This window comes from Mesoplodon densirostris, chromosome 6 (assembly GCF_025265405.1).
Source record: "Mesoplodon densirostris isolate mMesDen1 chromosome 6, mMesDen1 primary haplotype, whole genome shotgun sequence".
Classification (NCBI taxonomy): domain Eukaryota; kingdom Metazoa; phylum Chordata; class Mammalia; order Artiodactyla; family Ziphiidae; genus Mesoplodon; species Mesoplodon densirostris.
In genome coordinates this window covers 75,778,133-75,792,224 of record NC_082666.1, presented here as the reverse complement: position 1 = coordinate 75,792,224, position 14,092 = coordinate 75,778,133, and the positions used below count along the sequence as shown (strand labels likewise).

The 14,092-nt window shown below is 42.4% G+C and overlaps 1 protein-coding gene across 1 annotated transcript in view; it reads left to right on the top strand.

The window, feature by feature from the left end:
* Positions 1-1,731: 1,731 nt before the first annotated feature.
* The window catches only part of DOCK8 (dedicator of cytokinesis 8), a 231,738-nt gene continuing 219,377 nt past the window's right edge, over positions 1,732-14,092 (top strand). Inside the window, exon 1 of the mRNA XM_060102256.1 lies at positions 1,732-2,155. Coding sequence (XP_059958239.1) covers positions 2,103-2,155 — 53 coding nt within the window. The 5' untranslated portion in view covers positions 1,732-2,102. The remainder of the gene's footprint in view (positions 2,156-14,092) is intronic.

Here is a 14,092-nt window from a genome sequence, read left to right as displayed (position 1 = left end):
TCATGGTGAATTACCAAAAGGCTGTTAAGGAAATCTGGAGTCATTTCTAATCATCACTTCTAACTAAGGAATTGATGGGATGGAGGATAATGATGCTGGCCTTACTTTCATAGTTAGGTACCAAATGCTAAGGTGAATGAGTTGAATGCAGCATGAGCTGACATAAGATGGGACATTTTAAGATTCCTCCCCTTCTCCCCCACCACACAAAAGTTTTCCTTAATTGCAGACTCTGAAAATTTGAGATACTCTCATTACATTTTATTTATGTTTGTGTGGACAACAATATATTTTGCTCTGTATGAAAGTGTATGTCACCATCATTCAGAAACTAAGAGAAGCTCATCTGAAAGGCTGACTTAGTACATGGTAGACTGAAGATTCTAGTGTAAAACAATTTTCTACAAATCATCTATTTGTTCCCAGTTTGAAGAAGTATTGAATTGTTATTATTGAATTGTTCTCTTACTATTTTTGTATGTAAATCTTTGCTTATAAATTCCAGTGTGGTAAACATACCTGGGAGAATTTTGAAAGTCAGAAACTCCAAATTTCAAAAAGGTTTCTTTTTTTGGGGTCTCGTTTCATAGTCTATGTAATGTTACACTTATGACCTGTGTCTTATACTATGCTTAAAGCCATTGATATTTCAAGTGGGGAGGGGGAGGAGAGTTACCTAACCAGCTCTGAAGAATTACTAAACTACCTGAGCTAGCTGAAACCAGAGAAAGAAAGTCAGTGGGCAAGAGACAGAATTCAGTTCTCAGGCACTTTAATATTAGGTTGCAAACGAGGTTCTATTGAACCAGCACTATCTAACAGGAATATAATGTGAGCTACATGTGTAATTTTAAACTTCTTTAATGAGAGCCACATTCTGAAGAGGAAAAACAAACAGGTGAAATTCATTTTAATAATATTTACCTAACATATGCAAAGTATCGTTTTAACATGATCAACATAAAAAATCATTGACAGGCTATTTTGCATCATTTTTTCTGTACTGTGTTCAAAGTTCGGTGCGTATTTTACACAGCACATCTCAATTCAGACTAACTATAATTTCAAGTGTTCCATAGCCACATGTGGGTAGTGGCTACCTACTGGACAGTAGTGCAGCTTTGAACCAAACGTATCTCGATTTCGTATTTTTTTTTTAAGGGTCAGTTGACAAACAGAGGCATTACATACGGAGTGCTCTAGCAGAGTAAAACTTAGAGCAAGTCGGTAAACACAGCCTTTTCCACTCCGGTGAGCACTGGGACTTTTCTGATTTTTTTCTTGAGTTTGGGGCTGGACTTCTTCCTACACTTCTCGGTCTGAAGCTGAAATAAACAGGGTTGCAGCATATGCTTGAATCACAGGAAAGTGCTGTGCACTGTTTCTCCAGAGAAAAGCATTTATCTCCAGGTTTTAAAAAATTGTTTATTCCTTGCATGGACTCGTTGTATTTATTTAAAGTCACCCCAATAAGGATGACGGACATACCGTTTGCGAAAGTTGGTATGTCTCCTGAAATTTCCACCAACGTTTTTTTTTCTTCTTCTTCTTGTTAAATTTAAGCTGCCTGCTCCAGGGCATGGTGCGAACACTTAACAAGGCCTAGCGCAAAGAATTCCAGGGTTGCTTTCCCGACCTCGCCAGCTGTGAGGGGCGGGCGGAAGGCGCGCGTTCCCAGCTCTTGCCCACAGGCCCTTGGCCGCCTCGCAGCTTCGGGCAGATGGAGTTTCCGGCCTCGCTCAGTGGTCGCCGGGTCATCCGCCCGAGCTCCTTTCTGCCTGAGGTCAGGGCCCCGGGAAGAAGCGCGCCGGCGGTCCGAGCATCCGGAGGGCAATTCCGCGGTGGGTCCACACCCTCCTCGCGCGCAGCTCCCTGCGCGCCGGGCCGGGCGCCGGGTGGCAGGGCTGGCCGCCGCAGCTCTGAGGTTGGGCCCTCCCCCGGGGTGATTTCAGCGCTTAAGGTGGAAATGCGGAAGTTTCCAGCTGCGACTGACAGATGAGGCTCGAGTCCCGCTCGGCACGTGCTGCTGCAGCCCTGAGGCGCGCCGGGCCCCCGCTGGGCGCCTCCCGAGACCCTAGAGGCCGAAGAGCCGCCGGCGCGCCATGGCCACGCTGCCGAGCGCAGAGCGCCGCGCGTTCGCGCTCAAGATCAACAGGTAAGAGGCGCCCCGCGGCGGACTCGCGGCCGCACCGCCTCAGCTGGTGGAGTGCGGCGCCTGGGCCGCTCCGAGGGGTGGGGGTGGAGGTTGCCGCCCGCAGAGTCCCAGGGAGTCCGCGGGGGTGGTGGTGGCACCCGAGACACGGCAGGGGGCCCGGGGCCCTGAGGCGGCTGCGATGGGGCCGTTGAGCGCGGGATGGCCCGAGGGCTGGGCTCAGCCAGCTCCTCCCCGAGAATCCCAGTCCTCCTGATGGTCCTGTCACCAGTGCCTCTTCCCGGAGCCACGTCCCCAGCCCCGCCTCGCCCGCGCCGCCCTCGGGGTTGACAGGTGGCCGGGCCCTGGTAGTGGGAAGGACGCCCGGTTAGCAGTGCTGGGCACGCCACGGAGTTTCTCATAAACTGCGCCATGCTTTGAGGCTGCTCCGAGAAGGGGTGAGAGAAGTGGTTGAAATGAGGAGAGTTTTGCTTTGAGGCAGCTGCTTCAAGACTTTGGTTGTTCTAAGGAGGACGCTTTCCCCTCTCGTTTTATTTTTCCAGAAAAAAAATTGGCTCCTACTGACATCGCTATTTTTATTCTCTGGTCCAAAGGAGGCATGAAGTGGAAAAAGTGATTTTTATTTTTTACTTACTTATTTTTTTTGTGGTACGCGGGCCTCTCACTGTTGTGGCCTCTCCCGTTGCGGAGCACAGGCTCCGGACGCGCAGGCTCAGCGGCCATGGCTCACGGGCCCAGCCGCTCCGCGGCAAGTGGGATCTTCCCGGACCGGGGCACGAACCCGTGTCCCCTGCATCGGCAGGCGGACTCTCAACCACTGCGCCACCAGGGAAGCCCGAAAAAGTGATTTTTTTAAGTTCTCCGTTTAAATAAAAAAGGAATGGCCTGTGGCTGACATTTTTAGATTTCTAGCACTCCAGCAAAGAACTAAAGACATAGATCCAACCCACCATCCAATTCATAATGAAAATTGCACAAACTAAATGCAAGCACATCTACTGCTCAAAGCTCCCACTAAAGGTGCTTTAACTGCAGTTTTTCCTCCACTGAAAACTGCTGACAAGTGTTTGGAGACATTTTTGTCGTGCCCTGAGAAATCTAGGCTGTCTGGTTAAAAGATAATATGAAATTCATCCTGAAGGGTCAACTTATTATTTTACTGCCCTCATTGCTCTAGGATTAGTTAGTCTTCTTTTAGCTGAGCCTGTGAAAGGCTAGTTCCACAGTCCATTTTTGTGCTGCTAGACTGTGAAGAGGTTTCAGCCACGGGGAATTAGAAGCCTGGAATAATAAGGTGGTAAGGTCTTGCAGAGGGCATATTGAGCTTTACTGGCCATTTTATTTCCACCTGTTGTGTAGCTGTGAGCAAACCATTTCTCTTACTTTACTATTTCTTCATCTTTAAAATGAGTTTAATTGTTATTGTGTACTGTGTATTAATGTTGGAGGCTGAAAGGTAGTAGTCAAAAGGCATAAAGTATATCAGGGATTTCCCTATGGGGATTTTTTTCTGCATCGGGTTTCGTGCCTGTTGCCATGCAGGAGGGGCAGTTCGTTTGGGGGCTGAGGGAAATCAAACTGAAGTTTCTGATGGATGTACCACTTGTCCTAGCTGCTGCTCTTCTGTCTCTGTGAACTTCAGGTCAGGTGGTATGACTCTGACAGAAATACGTTAGAGACTTGGGGTTCGGTGGAATTAGTCTGAGGAGAGCAGTAGGACCTGCACTAATCCCTATAAGGCAGTCTTGAAAGCAGCAGTGGGGTTGGTGTAGCCTGGGGGTTCAGAATAAAGGCCCTTTCTGGCTTACTTAAAATGGTATAGATGATCCTATTTGCAAAGCAGAAATAGAGACACAGGGAGAACAAATGTATGGATACTGAGGGGTAAGTGGGAGGGTGGGAGGAATTGGGAGATTGGGATTGACACATATACACTGTTGATACTATGTATAAAATAGATAACTAATGAGAACATACTGTATAGCACAGGGAACTCTACTCAATGCTCTGTGGTGACCTGGATGGGAAGGAAGTCCAAAAGGGAGGGCATATATGTATATGTATGGCTGATTCATTTTGCTGTACAGTAGAAACTAACACAACATTGTAAAGCAACTATACTCCAGTAAAAATTAATTTAAAAAACTAATAATACCTGTGTAACCATGACAAATACTAGTCTATTAATCCAACGAAACAAGATAATCAAAACTGAAATAAAAACAAAGATTCTAAAAAAAAAAAAAAAGAATAAAAGCCCTGGCTGGAATCCCATCTGCTTACCAATTGGCTCTCTGCACCAGACTAACTGTGTGACACTGGGCATGCTATTTAACCTCTCTAAACTTTGAGTTTTTATATGTTGAATGGGGATATTCATCATATCAATACCTACCTTGTATGACTGTTGAGAGGATTAAGTGAAATAATATATACAAAGTGCTTATAGTGCCTGGCTCAGAATAAATGTTAAATAAATGCTAGCTGGCTTCATCCACATTACTATCAGCTTCATCATTGTCGTCATCATCTCCATTGCCACCAACTTGAAGATTCTAAGAAAGAAATGTAGGAAGGAAAGCTGAAGCTGGAGAACTTCCTGTGCAGAGACCAGTTTGGGCTGGGAACAATGATGCCAGTAGCAGGTTGGAGTGCCCTTGAGGTTGATGTTCTTGCTCATATGTCTTCCATCTCTGTGCTGAGTATACCAGACAAACCCAGTGGAACAGAATGCATGATGCAGTCTGACCAAGAAAGGCCCCACTCAAGTTAAATAAAATTTAAAAGCTTCCCTAATCCTCAGGCAAAAATAAGGATTGGATATTCCTATTTAGGGGGTTCTATTTTCCCTTTGGAAGCATTTTGTGTACTTGGTAGAGAGTTATGCAGAGGAGCTTGGCAGAAATTATTGTTCAAAGGAATGGATTAATAAGGGCATACCTAGTATTAACATAATATTAAAATGCACCATTTATTGATCATTTACTATGTCCCAGACACTGCGTTATGTGCTTAATGGATTATATTGTTAGATTCTTTTTTTTTTTTTTTTTTTTTTGCGGTATGTGGGCCTCTCACTGTTGTGGCCTCTCCCGTTGCGGAGCACAGGCTCCGGACGCACAGGCTCAACGGCCATGGCTCACGGGCCCAGCCGCTCTGCGGCATGTGGGATCTTCCCAGACCGGGGCACGAACCCATGTCCCCTGCATCGGCAGGCGGACTCTCAACCACTGCGCCACCAGGGAGGCCCTATATTGTTAGATTCTTAGAAAAACCCTATGAGGCTCACCTGACGTCTCATACAGAAGAAGAAAATGAAGCTTGGAGATGTAGTTGCACAGGCCATGTAATTTGTTCAAGGCCATGCAAACATCAGAGGCAGAGCTGGGGTTACAAACTGCTCCAAAGACTGTGCTCTTAATTGGGCATGTGCTATTTTGATCCACATTTCTTAAGAATTTCCTTTAAAAGCAAGTAAGTAATTAATTAAAAAAACAAACATTTCAGTAGCAGCATTGCAAATTGTTCTGATCAGTGTTTAACATGTAAACAAACTAAGTGTGATGTTTTGCAATTTTGAAGTTGGAAAAGAAAATATTTTCCCTTGCATACCTATGTACTATTCGTTTTTTAAAATAGATCAACTTACAAAAGTAAGGCAACGTTGAAATAGGGCCATCAGTACATTCAGCATGGGTTCATATTTTTTCACCTTTCTACCCTGAATGATACAAACTATCATTAAAAAATGTTTGTGGGGGGCTTCCCTGGTGGTGCAGTGGTTGAGAGTCCGCCTGCCGATGCAGGGGACACGAGTTCGTGCCCCGGTCTGGGAAGATCCCACATGCCACAGAGCGGCTAGGCCCGTGAGCCATGGCCGCTGAGCCTGTGCGTCCGGAGCCTGTGCTCCGCAATGGGAGAGGCCACAACAGTGAGAGGCCTGCGTACCGCAAAACAAAACAAAACAAAAAAAAACACAGGATATAGATCTAGATCAAATATTAAAGTAATGTAAGGACCTTGGGTAAAGAGAGGAAAAATGCACATTGTAGAAAAAATATTCATGATCCTCTGGACCTTAAGGATGGAAAGGAGTAAATAATAATGACTTATGCTTGTATAATTCTTACTGTATGGCAGGTATGGGTCTATGCATATCGTAACTCATTCACCCCTGTGATGTAGGAACAATTACTATCTCCATTTTACAGATGGGAAAACTGGGCACCAATGACTTACGAAAATTGTCCAAAGTCACAAACAGCTAAGGCCAGAGCTGGAATTCAAATGCAGGCAGCCTTGCTCCAGAATCCTCTCCCTAAACCACTATACACCATGCTACTGTCTCAGCTTTGTTATATTTATTTAGTTTTTAAATTTTTATGCTGCACTGAGTAGCATGTGGGATCTTAGTTCCCTAACCAGGGATGGAACCTGCATCCCCTGCAGTGGAAGCATGGAGTCTTAACCACTGGATCACCAGGGAAGTCCAGTTTTATTTTAAAATAATCATAAAGTAAGTAATATTTATTGACTACTTACTATGTGCCTAGTATTATGTTGAGAACTTTACATAACTTCATTTCCTCATTGTAGAAAAGGAACAAAATGTGATGCATAATAATTATCATTAGAGAGTGATCTTGTGTAAGATAAAAACAAGGGTCCAAGAAGACAGATTGCATTTAAGAACAATCCCAATAATCTTAGAAAAAAAGATACAAATGAACTTGTGTACAAAACAGAGATAGACCCACAGACATAGAAAATAAACTTATGGTTACCAAAGGGGAAAGGTGGGGAGGAATAATTTAGGGGGTTGGGATTAACATATACACACTACTATATACAAAGTAGATAACTGACAAAGACCTACTGTATAGCACAGGGAACTATACTCCATTTTTTGTAATAACCTACAAGGGAAAAGAATCTGAAAAAGTATATATATATATATATATACACACATATATATATATACACACACACATATATATAAAACGGAATCACTTTGCTGTACAAAGTGACATTGACATTGACAATGTAATGAGATCATAACATGACATTGTAAATCAAGTATACTTCAATAAAAAAAGAACAATCCCAATAATTTTCAGCATAAAGACCAGAACAAGAAGAAGGCACTGAGCTGTGCCTGAGAAGTGTTTGCTAATTTTGTCTGCAAAAATGATGCAAGCATAAAATATATGTATTCATATGTCTAAATGCACGTCTGCAGTGAAACAGTGCTATTCTTTAGTAGTGATGGCAGAGCAGGGTGTGGTTGCTTTCAGAAATTGCTTCATTCGTCGGACGTGTTCTAGACCAAAAACCACGAGAAGAGGCTTCAGGCAACTGAACTCAGGATTTTGGTCTTTCACATTCAGAATCATTTTATTTTTGGATTCTTGGAAAAGCTCCACTTGAACTTCAGGCATCTAGTACAATTGAAAGACCCTTCTGCCAGGGTGAGCTTTTCAATTGGAGTTCTTTGAGCTCTGACAATTTCACATGTATATGTAAAGTCAGTGTTTACTTCTACATGGCAAAGAAAATATAATTATGTCATGTGGTTACCTAGGGAGAGAGGAAGAGCTCAGGGGACCAGGTCTCACATCTCCACTCCCCACACAGAGCTAGTGATGGAATGAGATGATGTTAAAAACACCTCAACCTTCCATCCTCTGTAACAGACAGGGATGTGACTACTCAGACTTCTTGCTGGAGGAAGCTAAGAAAAAAGAATGCTTAGTTCTTTTCAGTGGTAAACACCAGGTGCTTATTCATGTTTTGGTCAATAATCAGTGGCTAAAGCAACAGGAATGTGCTATTCCTTTTCCCACGAATGTTCAGTCTAATTTATTACCAATCAGCAGCTATAAAGGTTCTCTAGGCTCTAGGAAATTACAATAGAGTTTATGCAGTTGTGGTTAAGTGTGGTCCCTGTGCTTCTAGAGTTTGCACTTTAGTAGTATAGTTTGCTATATTGACAACTTGGGGGTACGCAGAATAAAAACAGAATGATACCTCTGAAAGTATATAGGAAGGTATCTGTATGCAGGGTGCGGTGAAATCAAACAAACTGGCAAGGTTGGCCTAGGGTATAAGACCATTATATTATGTCCCACTGTGTTTAGATCAGATGCAGGATTAGAAAAGCAGAAATGGCAATGGCAGAACCAGTGTTTCATCCACATTCTATTCTTTCATCCATGTTCATCATTAAAAGTAGGAAAGTACAGCAAGCAAAAATTTCTATTACCCATAAGTTATAGCTCTTAATATTTGGATGTACATCTTTCCATTTTTAGAAAAATGAGATCACATTGCACATGTTTTATGCTCTATTTTTTAAATTTAAAAATATGAACTCTCCATGTTCATCCATGTAGAGCTACATTATAATTTACATAGGCTGTATAAAGTTGTGTTGATTAGATATACAGTGATTTATTGAATTAATTCACTATGCTTGGGCCTTAAGATAGTTTCTAATTTTTTATAATAATGTACAGAGCTTGATGAACAGTTTTATGCATATATCTTTATGTGTTAGTGCAAATACTCCCTTAAAATTTCTAGAAGTGGAATTGCTTGCTTAAAGGAAAGAAACATTTTTCAAGCTTTTGCTACACATGGCCGAGTTGTTTCCCAGAAAAGTTCTACCTATTTACACTCCTGCCAGTGGCCCCGCAAGTTCTCATTTCCTCACATTCACACCCCCGCCTGGTTTTATCATTCTTTTAAAACTTTTTTAGAATCTTGACCCCTTCTCTTCAATGTCTCTTACCTCTTCCTATTCAGCTTCTCTCCCAGATCCCTGTATGACCTCTGAAGTCATTCTTTAGGGATTAAAGTAGTTGTACAATATATACACTACCAAATGTAAAATCCTTATGGGGATATTTGGGGCTTGGTAAAACTGAATGGTTGGGCTGATTCTCCCCTGTTGAACGGGGAGATGTAGTTCCTCTATTATACCATACCTCAAATTAGACAAACTGGGAAGAATGGCCATGGATAGAAATGTTTCTCCCCAAATCTCTGCTTTGCCTTATTGCTACCCAGGGCAATACTCAGCACACAGCAGACATCTTCTTTGTTGGATCTGTTTGAGTTCTCGGTAGTCAGTTCTCTGCTGTGTACTCTGAACACTCAGGAGAACTTGGGGTCTCATCAAGAAGTTACCCACCTGAGGCCCTGGGTAGTTAGGGAGGCAAACTAGAGTTGCCTAAGGGGTGCTAGTCCTCATGCAGTAATTTACACCAGAATGACCATCCCCTTTTCCTTTTGCTAGTAGAAAAACTTGGGTTCAAAGTCCACTAAAAATGCACTTTATCCTGCTATTTACCATAAATGTTGTTTCAAGGCAATGCTGGCCATCTGTTCTCTATGGGAACAGGATTGCCTCTGGTTTGCTTTACCTACTGGTATTTTACTCTTTCATTCTAAATAACTACCTGTTCTCACAGTATCCCTTTAGAAGGGGTATCCAATTTGCCTATTTTTAAAAATTAATCTTTATTGGAATATAGTTGATTTACAATGTTGTGTTAGTTTCTGCTGTACAGCAAAGTGAATCAGTTATACATATACATATATCCACCCTTTTTTGGATTCTTTTCCCATATAGGCCATTAGAGAGTATTGAGTAGAGTTCCTTATGTTCTGCAATAGGTTATTATTAGTTATCTATTTTATATATAGTAGTATGTATATGTCTCCAATTTGCTTATTGTATCTTGTTCTCTACCCAATAATTTCATTCAACTCACATGAATTTTTTGATTGCCTATGATTTTCTCTAGGCATTATGAGAAAAAAAAAAAACCCCAAACTCCCAAAACAACAAGTTTATGCCCCCTGAATTCAGCTGGAGTGAGCAGATTCACATAAGTGAACACAAGAGATGGTGTTTGGTTGCATGGCCAGGTGAGGGTTAAGGGCAGGAATGAAATGTTGACATAACTCAGAGGGGAAGGAAGGAGTAGCAGCCCTAGAGGGTGAGGGGGTGAGGCTTCAGCCAGGCCTGAAGGACAGGGAGGTGATTGACAGATGAAGCTGGTATAGTGCGAAGAGTGGGTTGGAGGGGGCTCCACGAGATGGGTAAGGAGGCAGTTGCAGTCATTCCGATGTGAGGTGATGTCTGGGATTAGGCTGGCGTAATGAGCATGGAAAGAAAAGGGTCTGCGCCAACAGATACTTCAAGGGGAATCAGCTGGACTTGAGAAACAACTAAATATTTATTCATTGGCTCATTTCATGAATATTGATTGTAGTCAACTATGTGCCTGGCAGTGTGTGTTCTAAGAGCTGAGGACAGAGCAGTGAATAAGCAGACAAGGTTCTTGTCCTGAAAGAAGTCATTTTTCCAATGGGAAGACAATAAAGAAATAAACCAGGAAATGAAAAGGAAATATCAGGTAAAATATGGTGATATGTATTTAGAGAATGTAAAAAGGGCCATGTCAGGTGTGTGGATACCTTAAGATGGAATCCAGGTCAAGGAAGGCATCCCTAAGGAGATGAGCTCCGGCCAGGACCAGGCAGGGGAGTTAGTTAGCAAGTGCCATACCCAGGGCAAAAGTAAGGCTGATGTGTTGGAAGAAAAGAGAGCCAGTGTGTCTGGATAGAGTGAGTGTGTGTGTGGGGCGGCGGGGAGTGGTAGAGATGAAGAGAAAAGTAGGCAGAAACGAAATCATAAAAAGTCCTTAGAAGCCGAGGAAAATGTTCAAATGTTATTCCAAGTTCAATGGGAAGATTTTGGGGGCAGAAGCACGATGTGATTGACCTCTGTGTTTAGAAGATCACTCTGGCTCCCCCATGGAGAAGAAAAGAGAAGAAGCAAGGCTAGGTGAGAGGTAGTACAGGGTCCAGGGGACAGGTGATGGTGGCAGGACTGGAGAGCCGAGAGTAGAGGGAGAGAAGTGGTCAGCTCTGAGACATATTTTGGAAACTGGGTTGATGGATTAGATGTGGCATGGAGGACAATGAGAGAAAAAGAGGAATCAAAATGTCTCTCAGGTTAGCGTTATGTGTGGATGTTGATGCTTTTAACAGATAAAAAAGACTGGATGAAGAATAGGCTTTCAGGCTGAATCAGGAATTTAGTTGGGGACATACTAAGATGCATATTAGAAATTCAACTGGAATTACCTACTACGTAATTTTATTTGGGAATCTGGGGCTCAGGGGAGAGGTCAAAGCTGGATATTTAAATTTGCACATCATTACCATCTAGAGGATATTTTAAAATAATGGGGAGAAAGAAAATATTAGAGTTATCTTGGTAAGTTTTTTAACAGCCACAAAGCTATATGTATAGTATGGTATCTTTTTTTATAGAAATGTAAATATGTGTCTCCCTACAGAGATTAAATAGATTGATACATGTGATAGGGAGGTGAGCAGAAGGACATGTGCTAACATGTGATAAGTGTTGGATAATACCTGGGTGTTAGGATTATTGGTGATTTTTGTCTCCTTGTATGCGACGTGTGTGGATGTATATTTGACAAGTTTTTTTCAAAGAGTGTTTTTGTAATTGGGAAAACTAAAGTTTATAAAAGAGGTAACACTAAGATTTCCATCCTGGGGAAATTGGATAAAGAGGATGCCAATGAGAAATTATGAAAATTAGGACCTTGAGTTGGTTTAAGGAGGATGATTTTGTACTTCTCTTGTAGAATTTTGTTTAAGAGAATATAGTAGATTTCACATTTCCATATATTTGCTCTCCCTCCCTGTCAGAGGACTTTACTTTTCACCTTGTTGAAAGTGATGTGGTCACCTTGAGGTGCGCTTTCAGAGCTGGCCTGCCCTTTGTCATATCGTTGCTTCCTATTCTATACAACCAGCAATGTTCCAGACAGAGGCTGATCTGTCAACCTGTGTCCTAGAGTAGAGACAGAGCAGAGCCACAGTTGCTCTCTGGAAGTCTTTGTTTTTATAAGCCATTAAGATTTTTGGATTATTTGTTATCACAGCAAAACCAAGCCTACCCTGACTAGTACAGATGTGCATAAAATATACAACATTTCTAGTGGGCAGTTTGAGATACAAGCTTGAGGCTTGAATGATAGGTCAGGATGGAAAATATTGATTAGGAAGTCATCGATAAGATGGGGCTGGGAATGAAGAATGGACACATTTTCTAAGTAGAGACGTAGACTGGGAAGAGAAAAGGAATGGGCCTAGAGGGTCACTGCTAGTTGGTGCAAGAGAAGAGCTATACAGAGAGGAGGAAGAATTGGACTAAGATGTGGCAGACTGAGGTGGTATCAGAAAAGGGAGGTAACAGGGCAGTTAAACAGGTCAGATGCAAAATTATGAGGACAAGGAAAGAGGCATCAGATTTGACTTGATGGTGATCAGTGTGAACCTCTGAGACAGCAGTTTTAGTGGAGCTGTGGGGAAGGAAGTCAGATTTCACAGGTTATGAAGGGAGTCAATGCAGAGGAAATGGAGGAAGCTGGTAGAGACCACTCCTTTCAAAAGTGTGGATCAGGCAGAGGAGAAGTGGGGCAGCGGTAATCAGATGCTCAACAAGCCTTTCACTTTCACACAAATATCACACGCAATGCTAACAGGATTCTTTCATCTTAGAGAGAAAGCACGCAGTTGTAGTTTTTTTTTTCCCCCTATAAAATAAGTCTTACATGTGACTAAAGATATTTAAAATACCTGATACTGTCTAATATATCATAAATTTTGCTTGGCACTAACAGTAATTAAGATAGTCAACTTAGATATTTTCTTCCTGGGAGATTTTGAAACTCAGTGGCACTGTCATATATTATCTATAAGAACATGGTTATCCTTTCTGTTTTGTTTTCTTTACATTTATCTTCATATGTTTGAAGTACAAAAATGATAGGAAAGAGTACCAATATTAGCTATATGTTAAACAAACCACATGTTTTGCATTGAGTTGTGTTCCCCCTAAAAGATTCCTAAGTCTTTGTGGACGTCATCTTATTTTGGAAATAAGGTTTTTGTAAATGTACTCAAGTTAAGATGAGGTCACACTGGATTAGGGTGGACCCTAAATCCAATCACTGGTGTCCTTATGAGAAGAGACACAGAGCCACACAGAGAGGAGGCCACGTGAAGACAGGCAGAGAATGCAGTTATGTCACCACAAGCCAAAGAACACCAAGGTCTGCCAGCAACCACCAGAAGCTAGAAGAGGCAAGGAAAGATTCTTCCCTAGAGCCTTTAGAGGGAGCAGGTCCTGCTGACACCTTGATTTTGGACCTCTGGCTTCCAGAATAGCATGAGGATAAATTTCTGTTGTTTTAGGCCACCAGCCTCATGACAATTTGTTATGGCATCCCTAGGAAACTAATAGAGTACCTCAAAGTTTATTCACTTAAAACAACAGCAGTTTAGTGTTTCTCATGATTCTGTGGGTTGGCAGTTTGGGTTGGGCTCAGCAGTTTGGTTCTGCTGGTCCTGCTGTGGGCATCATGTGGCTGCAATTCCCTGGTGTCTGGACTGAAGCTGGAGCATCTAAGATGGCCTTACTCACAAGTCCAGGGCCCTGGGGGGCTGGCTGTCTCTCTGCACATGGTCTCTTTTCCTTCAGAAGTCCGCTCCACATTCCTTACATGGTAGAGAGGACATTCTAAGAGGATGAAGGTGGAAGCTGCAAGGCTACTTGAGGCTTAGTCTAGAGCTCCTACAACATTACTTACACCACATTCCTTGGTCAAAGCAAGTCACAAGGCAACCCAGCTTCAAGGGATAGGGAAGTAGACTAAGTCTCTTGATGGGAGGAGCTGCAAAATATTTGTCCATTTTAATCTATTACAGCCCCCAGCAAAAAAAGTGATCATATCCCATTTCAAATTGCACATATTTAAGCCAAAGGTCTTGTCATTCTCTGTTCAGATCACAATACCCATTTCACTGGCAGAGAAACTGAGAACAGATTAAATC